At 36.0% G+C, this 22,189-nt stretch overlaps 2 protein-coding genes across 2 annotated transcripts; both read left to right on the top strand.

Annotated features, from left to right (window-relative positions):
• Positions 1–2,827: 2,827 nt before the first annotated feature.
• On the top strand, positions 2,828–7,691 carry LOC113329549. The gene is made up of 7 exons (XM_026576413.1): positions 2,828–3,168; positions 5,406–5,477; positions 5,573–5,640; positions 6,234–6,378; positions 6,473–6,556; positions 7,189–7,278; positions 7,386–7,691. Exons 1-7 carry the CDS (start codon positions 2,905–2,907, stop codon positions 7,389–7,391), a joined length of 729 nt encoding a protein of 242 aa, XP_026432198.1. The 5' UTR covers positions 2,828–2,904; the 3' UTR covers positions 7,392–7,691.
• An 8,808-nt stretch (positions 7,692–16,499) lies between these two features.
• On the top strand, positions 16,500–19,095 carry LOC113329397 (transcription factor bHLH153-like). Its single transcript, XM_026576278.1, has 6 exons — positions 16,500–16,831; positions 17,523–17,685; positions 17,778–17,843; positions 17,991–18,056; positions 18,351–18,398; positions 18,504–19,095. Exons 2-6 carry the CDS (start codon positions 17,569–17,571, stop codon positions 18,630–18,632), a joined length of 426 nt encoding a protein of 141 aa, XP_026432063.1. The 5' UTR covers positions 16,500–16,831; positions 17,523–17,568; the 3' UTR covers positions 18,633–19,095.
• The last annotated feature ends 3,094 nt before the right edge of the window (positions 19,096–22,189 follow it).

The following is a 22,189-nucleotide window of genomic DNA, read 5'->3' as shown; positions in this document are numbered from 1 at the left end:
AAATCAGTAACAAACAAGAGAATATGATCAACAAAATTCATCTCTTCTCTTATTCTGCTAAAATAAAGCAATGAAGCCATTAACAATTCATTTATAACTAAGGGACTAGATTTGAACCTTAAATTATGGTTGATGCTCAGCTGGAGCACCAGCCTTATCTACTCCAAACTCCCCTGGTGCTCCCCCTCTTTGTCCACCACAACATCCATCTCAGTTGTCACTAAATCTTGGTCTGTCACCACCTTCGTAATTGCGCCTAATTACACCACAACAACAACAACAACAACAAATCGAACCCTAAAAACACAAACTACAATCAAAAATCAAATTCTACGACACATCAAATCCAAAACAAGAGGAGAAAAACATCATGATCACCCTATGCTGCTCTACCAGTTTGAGCATATTTCTTCAAAGTATTAGGCACAATCTCAGATGGTAAATTCAAATAAGTCCTCAAAAACTCAATTGACGGTAATCAAAAACCAATAATACTCCCTCTGCAAATCAAGAAAAAAATCAATCTGACAACAAAATCCTTATCCACAAAATCAAACCCTGTCTTAAATTGCAAAGCCAAATATTACCTGATACAGTTCCAAAAAAAAAAATTAAACCCTAATTAAACAAACGGTTTTGTCTGCAGAAACTCAAACCCAATCCAAGAATTTCTACCAATTCGGAAAAAAAATTATAAAAATTCTACAACCACAATTTAATGAAACCCTAACAAACCCCCCAAATCGAATCCCTAATTTTATTCCAAATATAAACATAATTTGAAATCTACAGGTTTCCTTTATGAAATTAGGGTTTGATTTATGAAAGAAGAACAAGATTGACACTACCCTGATGATTTCAAGAGCAATTGATATTAGCCTGATGATTTCAAGAACAAAACAACTATAAATTTAGGGTTAGAAAGCTTCCTCTTGATTTCTTATGATACATGGGTTTTAGTTCAGATACGGGTTCAGATAAAGCTTTGATTTCTAACAGTGAGTTTCAATTTGTGAAGTGAGAATCTATACGGATTTGTTTTTAAGGGTTTTTGTGTGTTTCGTTGATTTTGAGCATACAAAAATCAATCGAGAAGATGAATCAGTAGGTATGGTTGTGGTGGTGATGGAAGTGGAGGATGCTGATCTATTGCCTGTGGTGGTGATGGAAGCGGTGAGCTGAAGGCGAAGAAACTAGAGAAAAATAGTGAAGGGATGCGAGGAGAGAAGAGAAAGTAATGGATAACCTTTTTATGGTTTTAATAAAGAGATATGTATCTTAATCCCAGACGTTAGATCAATTAGTTTCGATCCCAGATTATGATCAAAGGTCGCGGAATCAGTAGTTCCCTGAGGGATAAGATGGTAAATAATTTTTTTTATCCAGAGACTTTTTATTAAGCTCCCGGATTTTTTGCATTTTTTAATTATACCAGAGACAATTATGTTTGGTCAACGGGATGACTACGGTCAATGAGGGTCTCTGAAGTGGGTTGCTAAATACCCATTTTCCACTAGTGATCCTTCAATCAATTTTCATTTAAATACATCTAATTTCATGATATTTCGAGGATCGTTGTGCATGGCCAGGAACAGAAGTGAACCGAGATTACAAGTTATGGGAGATTGCAATAAATCACAAGAACAATTCACAACAAGAATGACACGAGTCCGAGTTATGCATTCTTGACACGAGCAAGATCTATGTATCTATCAAGCTAATTAACGAATCAAAGAAGTAAGGATGCTAAAATATGATTGCAATGGCCTATGCGCAAGTCCAACGCATTGTATGCCTGGACAACACTTGCGAGATTTTGTTACATGCAAAATACATCACCATTGGCGTTTATAGCCTTACATCCTTAACATAACAAGGTTAAGTTGGAACGATGTGAAATTACATATAGAAATTACGTTTCGAATATTATGCGGTTCCAAAGCATGCTTAAAATGGCAAATCGATGTGTATTTTCCTAGAAAGTTTTGAAGTTTTATGGGCCTGACCACTTCGAGTATCGACCATTCCGACATGATACCGGAAGCAAAATTTTCCCGGTTTGTTACATTACCATAGCCTCTAAAATAATTTCTCAAAAATAATTCTAGCATAAACATTTTTACTTCTGAATTTCGAATAACCTATATTAATCTTGTATAGTTGAACTACACCGGCCTACCAGGCGACCAATACCTCATGATAGCAATAAACCAAGTATTGATACAGTGGTAAACACCAAGACGCTTTCCAATTCCCAGATTCGAAGATACCATAAATTGTTTTCTAGCTGCTATACTAAACCGTTAAAAGAGCATCAAATTGTTGGCCAACCCAACCACCCCCTAGAAAACAAATTCGAGTCCCATTAACATAACAGACTTAAAAGTAAATTTTTTGAAAACTGATCAAGGGGCATTTCAGGTAAATAGGCAGTTAGTGTAGGATAATCAAAAACCTTATTTTGGAATTTGAAGCAAAACTACGATTAATCCAAAAAAAAGGCCAACTCCTCTCCACCCCTTTCACTATAATTTGACCAAAATACCCTCAATCACTTCATTCAACTCTACATAATCCACGTTATTCAATGCAAAACTTAAGGGTAATTTGATAAACTGTTCTGATTTTCCCGGGGTAGTTATTAAATATCTCTGGAATTTGGTATTTCTGTCGTTACCCAGGTTTATCCAGAAAGTAAATTAAGTAACCAGTTAAGGGCAATTTCGTCCGGATTGCACAAATAAGGGTAATTTGGGAATTTCGACCGTAAACATGGAGAGGTGTAGTTGTTGGTCTCCACTTCTTTTAAGCATTTCTCCATGTCTTTTCTTCTCTGCAGAAAAACAGAGAAAACAGTTTCTTGAACAGAGAGAGAGAGAGAGTCTGTGAGAGAGAGAAAGAAAAATGGTGGATGATTTCATGGTGGTTTGTGTTGATAGAATCATAGCTTCAGCTTGTTTTCAGTCTGTAAATGATGGTGCTGGTGTAGTTGTAGAAAGAATTAGTAAAGATGATCAAGTTGTAAAAATTGATAATAAAAATTATGGGGAGGGTTGTTCAAAGAGTAATAAAAGTGGAGAAATGATGATGATTGAGTGTAGAATATGTCAAGAAGAAGATGAGGAACATCAAATGGAAGCTCCCTGTGCTTGTAATGGAACTCTAAAGGTACTGTCTTTACCTTCTTCTTCTTCTTCTTCTTCATTTTCAATTTTTTGTCAAAATTTCTACTTTTTTGGGTGATTTTCTTTGATTTTTTTGAATTGTTTAGTAAAAACCCTTTTTTTCCTTTTGATTTTTAATTGAAAAATAACTTAATTTGATGGATATTTTGAGAAATTGTTCTTCCCCCAAACCTTTTCCTCGTAATTATAGGTTTTGGGGGTTTATTGTAATCCAACATTGATCAATTTGTGAGGTCTTTTCATTCAATTTCCAATCTGGGTTTATTGTAATTTCAACAAAGGTGTTGCCTTTTCCATTGAAATTTAATTTAATTTTCCCTTATCCTGTTTTTTAAGTCTGCATTTTGGGTTTTATTTGTTTTTGATTATAATGAAATTGATGGGTCATTGTTGCATGTGTGTTGAGTTTTGTGGGGTTTGATAACAATAATGGCAGAGAGTGATTCATCCATTAGATATTTTAATTGCATTTGTTCTGTTGCTTCAAGTCTAGAATCATTCATGAAAATGACTTTTTTTTTTTTTTTAGAACTTATCCTGAAAATATCCATTTAAAGGATAATGTTTCAGCATTGGATTTTAGTGACTGATATGTTTCTGATTTAACACTTCACTGATGGATTGATTTATCATCCACTTTTTTTTTACTTTTTAGTTATTGTACTCAATTGATTGACAACCCAACTTTAACATTCTTTCAAGTTTTCAATCATTTGTTTATACTTTTTCCTGTTTCAGTTGCATTAATTTTTACCGGCATTGATCTATAAATTAGTGTGTATGGTTATTAGGCATTTATGGTAATGCATAATTAGGTTACAGAATGGTTACGGTCATAATTTCATCTGTTTCATTGGTTATTTGGACAGAATTTTGGTAATGGAGATGAGAGCTAATAGCCTCTTTCACCCTCTTTCTTTTTCAGTGAATGGATAAAGAGAGTGAGACCAGATATTAACCCTCATCTCCATTAACACATTCTGTAAATCACCACTGTCAATCACCCAAATAACCGACATGTTCTTACTGCCTTTTCGCTGCATTGCCTTTACAAGTGTGCTAGGATAAGTCAGCTAGTTATTAGTGACTTGTTTGCTGCATGGATGTTTTAATACCGAAATGATAGAAAAGTAGTAGCGAAATGCTTGCTATATCTGACATCGCATCAGCAGGACCCTCGGATCATGGCATTTACCCCAACGGGTTAACCATTGTTAGGATCTAAGGATTATGGATGGTGGGCACATCACCACCCACCTAAGCTTGGGAGTAAGTAGCTAGCAAACACCCTAATAAGGTTGATGGTGATATGGCATCCATCTGTAAGCCATAGTCCTCCACGTGGTGAATCTTTTGAGGTGAATGTCATGATTCGAGGGTGCTACATTGCCATTTGTGGATAACTAGCAAGCAAAGCCTTACTTTCTATCATCTTTGTTGGATTTAGTCAGTGTTAATGTACTTAATTGATTGACAACCCATCTCTGCCATATTACCAAGTTTCCAAGCATTTGTTTATGATTTTTTCCTTTTGGGTTGAGTTACTTTGTAGCTACATTGTTGTATAGTCCAGTGATTCATTATATATGATAAGTAGGAAGTTTATGAATTTTTATGGCTATGAGTCTTTGCTATTTTAGGTTCTAGAATGGCTACATTCTGCATTTCGTATGTCCTTTCTCTCCTTTGCGCTGAATTGCTTACAACTGTGCTAGGCAAAGTCAGCTAGTTATTAGTAGCTTGCTCGCTGTCTGGCATGGATGGTGATGCAAAATATGATAGAGATGAGTTACGTTATAACTATGTTGTAGACTTGTAGTGCCATAATAACCTTTGGATCATGGCATTCACTCCAACGGATTATCCATCATGAGGATTTGGAGCCTATGGAATATCGATGGTGGGTGTGTCACCATTCACTTAAGCTCGGGATGAAGTAGTTAGTAACTATCAAGCACCCTAGCAATGTTTATGGTGATATGACACCCACCCGTAAGCCCTAATCCGCGAGATGGTGAATCCTTTGGGGTGAATGTTATGATCCGAAGGTTATTAGGGCGTTACATCACCATTTGCGTGTAACTAGCAATCAAAGAGTTGGTTTTCTATAGTTTCGTTGAATTTGCTTGTTCTTAAGTTTTCTTTACTGTGTGACAATGTTCTTTTATGGATTTAATTTTCTGCATTTGATGTTTCGACTGACAACAATTTTATTTGCAGTTTGCACATAGGAAGTGCATTCAGAGATGGTGCAACAAAAAAGGCGATATCACTTGTGAAATTTGCAATCAGGTTGGTTTTGACTTCTAAGGCTACATTCTGTTTTCCTTTAAGTCGTACAGTACTCGAGGAGTCATGTTTGTCTTTTTTTGTTGTTGTTGTGCTAGGTATACTCTCCTAATTACACTCTTCCGCCACCCATAACAAATCCTGATGGTTTGGCAATTGATATAAGGTAACGACTAAAGTCCTCATTATTTGCTTATTTCTGTACTTTTCTTGTTGCAGTAAAATGTCCCCAAATCCTATAATTTCAACCAGTTGCCAAAGATTCCTGTATTACTTGAGTAGCCAGGTTTAAGCACTAGATTTGGTCTACATGCTTTACTCATTTAAGATTGTTTTGTATGCCAAATCGTTGTTTGGTATTGTCACGCAATCCAACCCAAGAGCATTGACTGTTCTGTGTATGACCAAGAGCAAGATATTGGTTCATTACACAATTACGTTTTAGCTTTATTAGAAGGTTATCACAAACATACCTTAGGAGTTAAGAGGATTTTAATTCCTTGGTTACTGATGGGCCCCGCTTGCATTTTGATGGTAGACCTGCATAGTTAAGACAGATACGCTGTATAAGCCCAATATATTCTTCAGGGAAACTTTAGTTGTAAACGGATAGAACTTCGAATTGGTTTATTTTGCATTGGGTTATTGCTGTTGTGTTTATCCCGTAAAAGCAAGTTCCTTTTTTTTTTGTTTTTTTTTTTTGTAAGTGGAATTGAGTGCATATCATGCGTGCTCATTCACTCTCTTCTTTATTGCCAGGCAAGCATGGGGACAACGAATAGATCTCCGTGATCCTCATTTTTTGGCTCTAGCAGCAGAGCATCAGCTATTGCATCCAGATTATGATGATTATGGCATGGCAAACACCAGTGGGGTGACATGTTTCCGTTCAATTGCATTCTTTGTAAGCACTGGTTCCTACAACTATTTTTCTTAGAAAAAGAAGTGTTTTAATGTTAAAGGAGATCTAAATTTATTGGTTTTTTGAAAATGTGCAGTTAATGCTAGTTCTACTCGTACGCCATGGTCTGATAATTGCGACAGATTCTGGGTTGATGCAAGAGTCATCAGCTCTCTTCCATGTAAGTCCACCGTCATACTTGATTGTCATTTTTGTTCATTAGGAAGATATGTGTGATTTGAGTTTGAACCTAAACTTTTGACAAGAGGAATACGATGTAGATTGAAAAACAACATGCAATGTCTCTCTAATTTTTCAGTATTCTTTATCATTGTCCCACATGAATCCAGTTGGAGGGTTAGGATTGACTAGCCTGAACCATTACATTAATAGATTATCACCTTCCTATATTTGCATTCACGCATTATGGAAGCAGTTGCCAAGTACTCTGGTGAAGGTTAAGTAACTGAGCATGAGAGTCAAGTGGATGAAAATATTGCCTTCTGGTTCGAGGAATGGGGGGAATTTCTTTGGTTCAGTTGGTTGAGTATAAAATAACATTTCCGAGGTCTGGGAACATGGTGTCCTCTTTTTATATAGGACGGAAGATATTGCTTCTGCTTAAAACGCAGTAACATCTCGAAGGCGCATTTAAAAAGGGTGAAAAATCACTTGTAACCAATTAGAAAATGAAAAATAAGCATGAGGTTAGGCTTCTGTGTATGATAGTAATAAAGATGGCGCAATATGCAGTTAGCATTATGTAAATTACTCATTGATGAAATTGAGTTTGATAAAGTTTTTCGTTTCCAGGTTTCACTTCTTCAGTTTGCTGGCTTTCTTTTACCATGTTACGTAATGGCAAGGTCATGGTATACTATGCAGTGCCGAAGGAGGCGGCAGGTATATATATACACCTCAAACCCTTTGCTTACTCTGAACAAATTTTTTCACAATTTCCATCCAATTGAAGGTGATCGATGACATGATTTTGTTGACTTGTTTTGCAGGGTTAAGTAGGCATTAACCGAGGTTAATCGACTCCACTCTTCCACTGAGAAAAAGCTGAGCTTGTTGTTTAATATATCCGCAGGCAAGCTTTTTATGTATATTTTCATTTTCTCAATGATGTATTTAAATCAAATTCGGCCGAAAAACATGTGCTGAAACTCTTACAATGGGCTTTTTTTCCCTTGAAAGCCAGTCGGGAAAATCAAAAGGAAAGAAAAAAAAAAATGTTCATTCCTATAGCATACCGTTTGTGTTGCATGTTAGCCACTACTGTTTTATGAATCTTTATCAACAAAACTTGGTCACATAAGTTTTGAGATTACAAGTGAAAGTAAGGCCCGGAGAAATTTGATATTTTGTCAGCCCAAGCATAGGCATGTACAGTTGAATAGAATCTTGGTCTTTACCTACCTGAGACAAAGTCATGAACATCTTGCGGCAGTAAGCATGGCCGTGTTCCAGTTACCTGAAACTTGAACCTGAGTTTGTTCTTGTTCCCAAAAATGGTAATCCATTTTGTTCAGTGCCTTGAAGAAATAGAAGCGATAAGCATGTGTTGGGCTTGAGCTTTAGTTGTAAGGGAATGTAGTGCAATGATGCATTGATATCCTTCTCATGATTTATAAAAGAGATACCAGTTCTATCAGATACCGTTTCATATAGGACAAAAAGATCCCACCGATCCTGACCGTTGGATACCGTTTCATATAGGACAAAAAGATTGATCCCACCGACCCTAAATCGTGATTCTTCTAATCTCTATAATTAAATTATATTATCTACTTCTAGTCAAGCTTGAATAATTCTATGAACCTTAATATTCAGATACATTTTGTCATCATTAGTTCTAAAATCGTATTTATGGTTAGACATCGCTTGATGCAAACTACAGCGAACTATCTAGGCAATGACTAGCAAAACAAGGGTGGGAATAAAATTATACAAAAAAATGTTAAGAGTAATACTCCAAATAACGCGTGGTAGGCTTGGTGATGTTGAACGAGTTAGATAGAATAGCAAGATTTTGAAAATTTATTGTAAAAATATCCCGACAAGATCAAATAAAATCTTGTCGATGATGGGCGACCGATGGAAGTGTGCTGAGTAGGTTTATATCTTCTCATAATGCAATTGATTACTTAATTAAGCTTTAACTCAGTGTATTACACATCTTTTTTGTATCATTAGTAATAGAAATTTTTTGTCTTATCAATTTCTTTATTTTACTAAAACAAAATTCTTCTTCTTCTTTTTTTCTTGAAAGAGATTTTTGCACTTTCATATTTTCCAAAAAGCCTTTCAGAATCCTGAAAAGTCTCTGTGAATCATCAATTAATTCACCATCGGTCCTCTAAAGAGTCTCGATAGGATGTATACTTTAGTAGCGTATGTTTTTCTTATCATTTTTGTCTTTTAAGACTCACCTGTGATGGAGAAACTAAAAATCGGTCCAGTTGTTATCGTCTAGCTCTTAACTCAACTTTTGTAATGTTAGTAGATGATGTGTATGTCATTAACGAATGTTAAATATCGCTTTCGGGATATAGATCAAATCCAAACCGTAGTTTATGTGGTTTCAGTGACAATCTCGACAAGGACGCTACGGCATCATCGACTTTGGCTTGTATTAGGATTTTCCAATCCAAAGCTTGAGAAATCTTCAAAATATCATGTCTTGTTCAAGAAAATGACATCTTAGATGGAGTATTTATTTAAAACATATAACCCCATTTTCATGCCTTAATCTGCGGTGGTTTTTTTATTGAATGCAATTGTTTAGCTTAGATCATGTATTTGGAATCAAAACAAAAATGGATAGCAACGTCTATGTATGCTTCAGCACATTGTTTTTAACTTTTGACAAGGACTGTAATATCTCCCTTCACTTGGTTTGATTTTTGTAATGGCCTTATGCCTATTCCTAAGCACATGGCAAAAAAAAAAAAAAAAAGTCTGTTCGACACACCGGATATCATGACAGACGAGTTGGGTCATTGCGGAAAAACCACTGAGCGACGAAGTTTCTAGGTATCGATATATATAATGTCGTCAGCGATAAAGACTCGATCTCCAACGTTGCCGTGAATTTTGCTCGATGTAAAGTCTAACGACAACTGCTAGTTCTTTGTTGCCTATAAATAGGTAATTTTCAAACAAAAAATTGCACCACATTTTTTTTACACAAAAATTTTCTGTATTTCTCTCTTTCTCAATCTAATTTATTTTTTCAAATTTTCCCAAATGACACAATTTCAAACTCAACTTGATTCGACAACATAACTTGGTTTTTCAGAAATCAGGAGTAGTGCTTGAAGGTGCCGTTATAAGAAGATATGTGTTAGTTATAAAAAAATAGGTAAAAAGCAAAGAAGTCTTCAAGTGTTGGATATTAACCAAGTCAAAACCGCAACTAAGAAAAGGCAAAGAAAAGTTCAAGACAAGGAAAATCAAGGCAAAACAAATTTGAAGACAAAGAAGAAGATACACAAAGGAAATCCCGTTCATGAGTGCATTGATCGGAAGTTTTGTGAAAAGAAGAAGATTAACAAGATGAAGAACATTGTCCCAATTTTTTATTTTTAAAGTCTATATTTTAAATTATTAATATCTAGTTTTATGTCTTGTAAAATGACTATTGAATTTGACTCGTATTGTTGAAAATTAAGCTTAATTCTATTCTTAATTCAATCTTACATTTTAATTAGAGTTACATTTTAGTTTAAACTAAAGTATTAGACCAATATTAAAACTTAATAAGTGTACAATTAAGAAATTGAAACATAAATATTGGATTATATTTGGGCAACCCTCTTAAAAACTCGAAACAACTTCCAAATTGGAAGTCTTTTTCGTAGATGCGACGATATTCCGCACGACACCTTTGTTGAAGTTCCATCATGGTTTCACCATTCCTTATGTTTGGACCTATTGATGAAGTAAAACAACATACCTAATAACTTCCTTATTGATTGCAGTGAAGCGATGACTCAACCCTAAAACATCACGATTGTTGGGGTTCATTGTCCGTTCTTGAAATTTCCCAAAAATCCTTTCTCAAAATGGTTGGAGACTGAATTCATCTGCGAATAAAGTCTCAGCAAAATAAACAAAATTCCTGCAAATACATTCATATTCTTCAGTAGTAAATTTTGGTAATCACCTCCTAATCGGACTCCGCATATTGGCACGATTAACAACTCTTTGATTTCGGAAGCATATGTTGGTTTGTTACGAACTCAACCTTGTTCATATTATCAGCCATGCTCTTTGAGGAATTAGAAGAGTGATGAAAAGAATTGGAGATTGAGAAATTCTAGAGAGATTTAGAAATTCTGGTGTGAGTTGAAATGAGTTTGAAATTTGGTATTCATGGATGGGGGAAATTGTAGCCGTTGGATGGGGAAATTTGGTATTCTGGCGCTGGAATGACCAACGAACGGTGGACACTCTATCGCTCGTTAGAGACTCCATCATCTATGCCTAACTGTTGTTCCTGGAACATAGGTAGATATGTTTGACACTTTCGCATACCCATAATGGGTGCTAAAGTGGCAAAATCAGTTGCATGGCATGTGCATAGGAATAGGCCTTATGTCGCGAATTGTTTCAGGTACAAAATATATACATGAAAATCAAAACTAATAACTAGGTACTTTGATGTGACTGTATTATAGTGGTAAAATTAAACTGTTAAGATTTTGCTCCACTCTTTATATCTTTTTTTCTGATGAAAATCTTTGTTTAACCTAAATTACAGATACTGTTTATTTTGGGATCATTTATTTTTTTGACCGGTAAAAAGAATTCTTTTTTGATAAGTATTGCTTAAGAGATCATATCAGTTGTATCTGTTAAAATATATCGTATCTTGCATGTTACGATATCCCATATCTTGCATATATTGTATAGTTATCCTGTAGTTATTGTGATGTATTCTGCTTCCTTTTTTGTCGTCTGTAATCCTGTATAAGTTGTCTAGTCTGTATTCCTTCATTATCTTGCAATATACAAAAACCCTTTCATTAGATCTCTATGCCATGAAAAATACTGTCATGGTATCAGAGCTGGGTAAGATTCAATAATCCATTTTCATTGTTAATCAAGAAAAATCAAACCCTCAATATCGTGATTAAGAAACCAGAAATCTATCTCATCTTTATCTCTCGTTTATAACCTAAACCCTGTTATCATGTCGCGTGAAGAATCTCAACCCATCACTGTGAAGTTCGATGGATCCAATTATAACCATTGGTCTTTTCTCATGAGAAGTTTTTTAAAGGAAAAAAACATGTGGAAATATATTGATGGTAAAGAAAAACGGCCTGTAACTAGCACTAATGGTAAAGACAAAGATGCTGCAGAAACAGATCCTTCTGAAAATTGGGAAATCAACAACCACAAGATCATCACTTGGATGAGCAACACTGTTATTGCATCCATAAGTATGCAACTTGCTGGTTTTGAAGAAGCCAAAGAAGCATGAGATTTTCTAGCTAAGAGATACAACAAGTCAACTTTGCACAGAGATACAAGCTTGAACAAGATATTCGTGCCTTGAAACAACAACCAGAGCAAACAATATCTGATTTTCACTCTGAAATGTCAATTGTATGGAATCAACTAGAACTTATGGAGCCTAAATGGAAAGTTTATGTAGAATTGTGGCAGAAATACATAGAAGAATCACGACTTGTTCAACTCTTAATGGCTTTAAGAGATGAGTTTGAATCTGTGAGAGCTTCTATCCTTCATAGAAATCGAAATCCAATGCCAACTGTAGAAAGTGCCTTGTCTGAACTTATTACTGAAGAGACGTGCAAAAGAATCAAACCAGAGAAATTCTTGCAGTTCCTTCTCGTCCAAGCTCTAATCCAAGCTTTAGTTCACATAGAAACTTTTCAGCTCCAATTTATCGTGATCTTTCTCAAGTACAGTGTCATAACTGTAAGAATTATGGACATCTAGTAAACAATGGTCCATCACCTGTGAACACCAGTAACTCTCAAGGCAACTCTCAAAGATTAACTATGCAAAGTTCAACACCTTCACCAGGCACACCACAATGCAACTACTACAAGGAATTTGGACACATTGTAGGAAATTGCACTTCTCCATCTTCAAGAAACATGAGAAACGAGAGAAGATTTGGCACTGCTGCTGCATCATATTACTCTACAGGTCATGTTACTGCTGCACCCGTTCTACAGCAAGAACATGATTCATCAAACCCCACATCAAACAACTTTGCAACTACAATGGTAGACGTTCAAGAGATGATGAAACAAGCTCCTGCAGTTGGTAACAATCCTACATCAACAACTTCTTTTTCAGTTCCTTCAGGTAACTTTTTAACTGAATGGTTTCTTGATTCAGGAGCATCAAACCATATGACACATAACTCAAATTTATTTGAGACAATGAAACCTATTGTTACTCCTAAGATTCATACAGCAGATGGGACAAGAATCATTGCTAAATTTCAAAAAAGATACACAGAGCAGATGTCCTTCTTGTTCCCAAAATTAATATGAATCTTATTTCAATTGGTCAATTATGTAAGTAGGGTTTTAATATCTTCTTTTCATCTCATGGTTATGTTATACGGGATCCCAAAACATAGAGGCTTATTGGGATATGCCATAGAGTTGGTCATTTTTACCTCCTGGAGTCTCTATCTATTTCTCAATTCAACAACAAACTTGTTGTTGCTCTAGCTTCTACTTTACCGTCCATAGTTTCTCCTTTTATGTCTTGGCACTCTAAGCTAGGTCATGTCTCTTTTTCTCGTCTCTCCAATATGATTAGTAAAGGGCTGCTAGGTTTTGTTCCTTTAGACAAAGAGCCTCACTGTATTGCTTGTAAGATGGGTAAACAACCAACTCTTCCATTTAATAACAATACTACCTTTTCTTCTGCACCTTTTGATCTCATTCATTCTGATGTTTGGGGAAAGTATCCTATTGCTTCAAAAGGGGGAGTTTTGTATTATGTTACTTTCATTGATGATTACACTCTTTATACATGGGTGTATCTTTTTAAATCCAGATCAGAGTTCTTAAGAATTTACACCGAGTTTTCAAACATGATCAAAACCCAATTCGAAAAATCCATCAAAATATTTCGAGCAGATCAGGGAGGTGAATACATATCTAATCCTTTCAAAGAGTTTATAAAATCTGAGGGTACTCTACTTCAATTATCTTGCACTGAGACACCATGACAGAATGGTGTTGCAGAACGTAAACATCGTCATATCATAGAAAAATCTAGGACACAACTTCTCTCTTCCTTTGTTCCCTCTAATTTTTGGGGTGAATCTATTTTCACTGCGGTATACACTATTAATCGAGTTCTTACTGCTGTTATAGGTGGTATATCTCCATATGAACGATTATATAGTAAGAAACCATATTACTCAGAGCTGCGTGTGTTTGGTTCCACTTTTTTTGTCCCAGTTTCTAAAAGAGAACGCAACAAAATTGGTAAAAAGAACACTATCCGTGTATTTCTCAGTTATGGCATAGAACAAAAAGATATAGATGTTACGATCCAGAAAGTAGGAAATTAAGAATTTCTCGTCATGTTACCTTCTGGAAAAAGATACCTTTTTGGTCTCTTCCTAGTAGTAAAACATCTTCTCTGAAAACCTTTTCATACTTAGATCCATTCGATGATGAATCTCTATATGTCTCGACTTCTCCTAGTATCCCCGATAACAATGTTTTTCAACCTCCATCCGTTGAATCCACAGAAGCAGCTATTGACCACTCTATGGAAGATTCCAATACAACAACTCAACATGGGGATCCTGCTCATGAAACTGCTCATCTACCTCCTCGAACACGGCGACCTCCATCTAAGTACTCTGACTATCAATGTTCATTAACAACTATCTTAGCTGAACATGAGCATAAAAAATACATGGAATCTGCAGTACTTCCAGACTGGCAAGACTCGATGTGAGAAGAACTAACAGCTCATCAAAGGGACGACACATGGGATATAGTTGATCTGCCTCCTGGTAAATCTGTTGTGGGAAGTAGATGGGTTTACAAGGTCAAGACTAAATCAGATGGCACATTAGATCGTCGAAAATCTCGTATAGTTGCACAGGGTTATACACAAGAGTATGGTATTGATTATGAAGAAACTTTTGCTCCGGTTGCAAGAATGACTACAATTCGTACATTGCTCGTTGTTTCTACTACTCGCAAATGGAATTCACACCAAATGGATGTCAAAGGTATATTGTATCAAGGGTTATATTTTTCATCTGCTTCCGATCTTCGTCTTCGTGTGTACTCTGACTCAGATTGGGAAGGAGATGTAACTGACAGACGATCAACTACGTACCGGGTATTGTATATTTATTGTTAATTCTCTCATTTCCTGGCGTAGCAAGAAACAACCTGTTGTGTCACGCTCTAATGCAAAAGCCGAATATAGAGCATTAGCTCATACTACCTCTGAGATTGTGTGGATAAGATGGCTTTTGGGAGACATGGGAGTTCATATGACAGATCCTACTCCTCTCTATTGTGACAACAAGGTTTCTATTCATATAGCTCATAATGATGTCTTTTATGAACGCACGAAACATATTGAAATAGATTGCCATTTCATTCGTCATTATTACAAGCATTAGACTATTGCACTACCTCATGTGTCTTCTGAGTTGCAGCTTGCATACCTCTTCACCAAGTCTCCACCTTCTCCTCGTATTCGTTTTATGGTTAACAAACTCAAGATGTGTTGTGCACCGTCTTGAGTTTGAGGGGGGAGGGGGGGGGGGACGTTAAAATATATCGTATCTTGCATGTTACGATATCCATGCATATATTGTATAGTTATCAAGTAGTTACAGTGATTATTTTGTTTCTTTTTTTTGTCGTCTGTAATCCTGTATAAGTTGTCGAGTCTGTATTCCTTCATTATCTTGCAATATACAGAAACCCTTTCATTAGATCTCTATGCCATGACAAATTCTGTCAGTATCATCTCTAATAACCATACCATTAAGCTACAATAACACCGACAATGTCAATCTTTCACTAGAGATGTTTTGGAAAATTATGATTAATAACCATTCTAACCAGAGGTCAAAAAAGAACTAACGAAAGAATCTATTTCAAATTTCTCTCACTGTTTTCCGGTGGGTCGTGGCGCGCTCCGACTCCTCAACCTATAAAATTAGCAGGAGATTATTTTCGTCTGTGTCGGTTTATACTCATTGTCCAACATTTTTCCCATATTAGTTATCCCAGATGCAGCATTCTCAGTTTTCTTGTATGGTTAAATCATGTATTGTGTGTACCAAATTTTCAACATGAAAAAATCTTGTTGCTAACAGAGAATTCTTTCCTGCTTAAAATTTTCAGCGCGTTCCCGTGCTCATTATATACCGTTGGTAAGCTGGTAACTACTTTGATGAAATAATGATGAGGTGACAAAAGAAGGTGAAAGAAAAAGGTGTGGATACAGCCCTTCGAATCAACGGACTTTTTTTAAGGACTAGTGGGCCAGACATGGACCCGCAAGTACTTAAAAACCCATCAACTGATTTAGAGAGAGAAAAATATGGGACCCACCGGTGACACGGCATGGCCCCGCCTACAATGCCTATCTTAAGTTATCAACGGCGATTTCCCGCCAAACAATATAAAAAAGATTATGAAGGAAACAAAAATTCAAATTAGGAAACACGCAAGAAAGAAGACAAGAATGCTAAAGCTTACCTGATGCAGCTTCTAACTGTTATTCAGCTCACGTAGAATGTAGAGTAGTTATGTCGTCTTTGGGTGAGTACCTGTGTAGCTTCTCATGTGTTTGAAATCTCAGCTATCCGATGAAAATAGGAGAGTAACGGAAATTAAACACCAGAAAGCGTATTTCCTGACCTTCACGGCCCCTAAATTAGAGAGGTATAGACATTTTCATTTTTTTGATTTATATTTTTGGAGCCGTCGAGAGTCCTAACAAGCTAGAGAAAACATTTGGCATAATGATATGAGTATGACTCACTATGACAAAGAGTGTTATGACTATCTGGTACTATAAACCAACTAACACCACAGCTCCTCCCTCCATTTGTAGCTTTTTCCTTTTATATGGTTGGTAATGAGCTGTCTCTCTATCAATCAATCTAATCCCCTTTTTCTATAAAACCCATCCAGAACCCTCTCCCTCTCTCTTGATTTACACTCATCATTCAATTTCTTCTTTTGAAATTTTCATTTTCATCACTTCAGTCACTGTGTTCACACTCTGTTACTCTGTTTCTCTCCTCAATAAAATCTCACAGCATATACTTTTGCAATTCGAAGATCACATCTTTCACCTCAAATTTGCACTCAAATTTCATGTTTTGCTGGTGATCAGTTAATTTTGTTGGAGTTATCAAATCAGGTTTCTGACAGTATTTTGAGTATCTCTCGGTTAAAGAAGAGTAAGTTCTCTTTTACACTCTTTAATGGATGATTGAAGTGAACTTGTTTAATCAGTTGCATTATAACGTATTTTGATCATTACCCCTTGTTTTTCACTAAGTTAGCTAGTTCCTTGACCGTTGACTTGACTACTCATTTTCGTTTGGTGTTAAATTTTCAAACATTTATGTAGGTGCGTAGGAATTAGAGTGTCTCTGAATCTCTGATTATGAATCAACAAGTCTTAACATCCTATAAATTAATAAGTGAAAACCCAAGTTCAATGAATCAGGGCCATTGGAGTAGATGGAGTGTCTTTGTTTTGCCACCAACAGAAAATCAATATATATTCGATTAGGTGGTGATCATTGAGAATTTAAATTCTTATTAACCACTAATTAATTGATTTGTTTCGTCTGTTAATGACCTAACAGAACAATTGTACATATTTATATGTTAATAATTTTGGCTTTAAGATAACGGTCTACGTTTCCTTTTTGCATTTCATAATTATGTCAATCTCATTCTGACCAAGAGATAGTGTTTTGCTCTTTTGGATACGTAATAAGTTTCAGGTCGGTTAATAAGGGAGGCATCTAATCCCATTTACCATTACTTGGCTCCGTCCATCCATTCTGTTTAAGAAAACAGATATTAAGAAATGCCATATAAAATTATATAAAACCCCTTATTTGATCTTTTTGTTGACAGAAAACTCAGTGGGTGAAGATACATAGAAAGGAAAAGAGAGTTTGAGATGATGACAACAGAACATAAAAGGAGACCTGAATCATCATCACTGCTTGATCATGGAACACTTATTAGTAACACAGCAACAAAGCGTCACAAATCTGAGAGCTCTATCTCAGCTAAGGTTTATACTTAAAATCTTTACTCGAATTATCCTTAGCTTAACTACAAAATTTTGGTGCTCTTAACTAATTCTAATACTGTGATCGTCTATAGGAAAGGAAAGAAAAGATTGGTGAGAGAATTGTAGCTTTGCAACAACTAGTTTCTCCTTTCGGAAAGGTACAAACTTACCGTAGAAAAAGTTCAATCTTCTTTTTTTAGTTGTTAATCCATGTTTGTTCTTCGAAAAAGCTAAAGAAATTGGTACTTTGAATTCTTGTAATATGTGTGTATCTAATTTTTTTTTCGCGTTATAATTGAACGTAGACGGATACAGCATCTGTTCTTACGGAGGCAATGGAATACATCAGTTTTCTCCAAGATCAAGTCAAGGTTAGTCATTTCCTGCATGACTATTTTTTGCATTTCCCAATATATAATTAAAAAATCTAAAGGAACCAATCTTGTAAAAGTTGAAACCTGGTCTAGGGAAGTGAATAAATGGGAATCTAAGGTCCTAAACACTTCTGCCAGGGTAAGTTCCAGGAGGTCTCAGTCTAGCAAATTTCATTACAGACTAACAGAGACACTGAGAAGGTGACCTTGACTGGTAAAGCAAACATTATGTATCATTAATACATTTCGCATTCTCCATTTTCCTTAACACTTCAATTTGGGTTGAATCAGGTCTTGAGTGCTCCGTACCTCCAAAATAATACAACAGCAAAGAATCAGGTCAACAGGCCAGAAACTAGCTTTTCCAATTGATGTGTATAATATCTGTCCAAATCTTAGCAACAATATTCTGAAACAAAATGTGCGATTGATGTGTTATTCCAGGAATCACAACTTTATAGCCTAAGAAACCGCGGACTTTGTCTAATGCCAATATCTTGCACTCTGAGTGTTGCTCGTAGTAATGGTGCAGATCTCTGGGCACCCATTAAAGGTAGTTTCCCAAAGTTGTAGTTCGACATCCCTGTGGTTGACGTTGTGACCTCTTATTGTCTTTGGTTTCGCCACATTTCTGGGGAATACCATAACTGAACGTAACAACAATAATATGTTGGTGGCTCAAGCTCGATCAGACGGAATTTTCCAACAAATGTTTCGGGCAAAACAAGCTGAATCAGAACTGCAAATTTAGGTCGTCAGGCTGACTCATGCAGGATACGCCAAAGGCAGTATGTTACCTAGATTAAGTGATCTTAAGCGACATCTTTATATCTCAGGAAGTAGTGTATTATTATATGTAGGTATTATAAACTTATAGATGGAAGTAGTGTATAGGTTGTGAGAATTACTGGCTCTAGGACTTGATCACTGAATGTCTGATCAATCATCAACAAATCTTTCACTAATTACAATATGCTGTGACGGTTTATAATAATTTCTGAAACGGTTTATAATAATTTCTACTTACAATGCAGTGCAAATTCCTTCTTTATGTAAAATATCTGCTAAAGAAAACACTCTTTTTACACTAGCCTTACAGATCTAGTATCGTAATTCCATATTCGAGGTTATAACCTGAAGACTTCGAGAAGCAAATTCAGTACCTTTCAGTTTTAAACTAATTCTACAATTTGTAATTGTTGCCGGCGATGACAACTCCGACAAGCAAATATCTGTTAAAAAAATCCTAACCATGTGGCATGTACTAACAAAACCAAGAAATTCAACTGGCATATAGAATTATCATGTGTACCCATCACATACTGAAATCAATCACTGTCATCAAAAGTATCCTAACATGCAAAAGAAAAACACACACAAATTTTATCAAATAAGATGGCATGCAGAAACATATTTCAGTGGAGTCGGCTATTGCCAATCAAATACTGGCAGGTCAGGCATTAGCACTCTCAATGAAACATCGTTCTTCATATACGGAATTGCTTGAAATTCTTCGAATCTCTTAGCATTATCATCCACAAATTCTTCTAAAGTTGCAGTTTGAGGGTCATAATGACAAAGGGTGTTTTCGTTAAACCCTCCCCACAACAAAACCTTACTTTCTTCTGTAAGAGCAAATGGATGATACCATCGAGAGCGGAAGCCTAAGCTTAAAGTGAGTTCTTTACTCCAATGTTTGCAACCACTTCTGTTTTCAGTATCCGCCTTCAATGACCATATATCAGTACGTTCATGTGAATACCAAATAACAATAGATAAATACCCTCCTAACAGCAGTAACCCGTTTTTTGTATTCTTCCAATAACTTCTACGGGTGCTGTCACCCAAATTTATGTAGTTTCTGTCTATTTTGTTTCTCCACCCATTCTTGTCACCAAGAGTGTATATGTTGGAAGTTAAATCAAGATATGGTAATTGAGTTCTAGAGAGTTCTAGAAGGGTTCTATTTAGAGTTTGTTTTATGTTAGGAAAGTGTCTTTGTTTAGAGTTTTATCTTTGTTAGGAAAGTACTTTGAGTGATTGTCAAGTTTGTGAGACTATAAATAGGCTGTTAAGCCATGAGAGAATGTACACCGAATTGTTGGGTTATCTAAGATCCTACAGTTTATAATCTCTTAGGGATTCTCCACTCATTGCCAATTGGTTTTGAGTTGGATGTCCGTATTCTAACATGGTATCAGAGCAGACTATTAGTTGCGACGAGTCATTGGCCGCGCGCCTTTACTCCGCGTCACCCGATTTATTGTCCATGTGTTAGACCCAACGAGGCTACACGTGAGGGGGCGTTGAGATTATTAGTCCCACATTGTTGGGTTATCTAAGATCCTGCGGTTTATAATCTCTTATGGCTTCTCCACTCATTGTCAATTGGTTTTGAGTTGGATACCCGTATTCTAACATCTTCTCTCTAGATTTGCTAAGAAAGTGTATAAAACAGAGGAAATACACAAAAGAGAAACCCTAGAAGATGAACTTGAGTGAATGCTAAAACCAATACAATTTTAAATACTTATAAAGATTAGCAAACAAGTATGGAAGTCCAATTACTTGTTTCTCACTCAAACTTAAATCTACACAGTTTCTGAAAGCTCTTTCCTAAATGCCCGTCGTAAACTATCCACTGCAACTTCTAAATGTTTTGTATTCTGTTTTTTTGGTCTTTCCTTTTTTTTCCTCTTCACTGGCACAAACCAAGAAATAATGTGGTGAATCTAAGAAACTTGACTTGCAAGCTATACCATCTGATGCTGCAGGCCGGCCTGCAGGTTTCCCCCGCCTGTCTCTATAACCAGAAGACTAGGTTGTGAAAATTTGTAATTTTTTCTGGAGGGGTGGCACTATCCAGAGAAAAATTGCGAATTATAATCAAAGTAGAAGCCCAGGACTGAAGAAGCGTACACTAACTTATTTTAGTCAAAAGATTGAACTTTCACAACTCAGGATTAGCTAGCTAGGCCATACAGTTCATTACTATATATGATGATAGCTAGTCGAAAGGCGGTATTAAAATTTCACTATAAATAAATCAAAACACTAAAAGACTCGTAAAAAAGAACAAAGATAAATCCATGCCATATTTAATCGAAACATTTACTTTCAGAGGGTGACAGTTTCGCCTTTCACGTAACAGCAAAAAGGCTTTCCGTGAAAGTTGCAAATACGGACCTACTGTAGTGAAGAGGAAACAAGGAGATCCCGTCTATCTCTATCTTCTTAAGAGTCTTCTTCTTGCGATCGTAGGAATACAAATAGACTGATTTTAGGTTCCTCTGGACATCGTCGTAGCACTCGAACACTATCTGGTCAGTTCCCTCAACTGCATGAAAATCGACCAATGACGGATTACAACAAAAAGGTAGTCTAATAGTCTCTGCACTCCAATTCCTTTCATTCCCGTGACAGTTCTCTATTCTTTTGTCGGCTCCGTCATCTAGTATCCATAACTTGAGAAGGTAAGGACTCACTCTATATGATAGAGCTACACGTCCATTCAACTCTAACATAGAAATAGGCGAGAAGAAGTTATCTTCACGAGGCTCATCAAGGATGAAATTTGGGATTGGGATAACTCTATATTTCTCACTTCCTTAGATTATCACAGAGTACCCAAATCATAGGCCTAATGAAATTAAAAAAACAGAACGAATCCTAATCAAAGAAATTAGGATAATGCCCGATTTTTTTTTCCCTAAACCCATTCTCAACATCGATGCTTTCTCACTAATCAAATAAAAAACTTCCCAGAGAAACCACAAAACAATTGGTACTCAAAGTAACTCAAATAAAAAGGTGGTTGACATTTTTACAAACAATTGAAGTTCACAAACTCTTTGTGAGCAACACAGTCTTAAAACTACATACTTAATCTGATTAGGGAATCAAATATTGAACTGATAATAAGTTAAGGCTTATTTAGAGGTTAAAATTTTGAATTTTAAACTTTGTATTTAGAGGTTATATTAGTAATTAGAAAAAAGCTTCACCATTGTTGAAGGCTTCACCAAAAATACCTCTTTCTTTGTATTAGTATTAGTATAGCACGCATGCGCGACGTGTCTACCTTTTCGTTCATTCTGTAATTGTGTTTCTTCGTGTATTAGTCAGCGGCT

The sequence above is a fragment of the Papaver somniferum genome, unplaced genomic scaffold, assembly GCF_003573695.1.
Source record: "Papaver somniferum cultivar HN1 unplaced genomic scaffold, ASM357369v1 unplaced-scaffold_117, whole genome shotgun sequence".
NCBI lineage: Eukaryota > Viridiplantae > Streptophyta > Magnoliopsida > Ranunculales > Papaveraceae > Papaver > Papaver somniferum.
The sequence above is the reverse complement of the archived record's forward strand: the minus strand, read 5'-3'. Positions and strand labels throughout refer to the sequence as shown.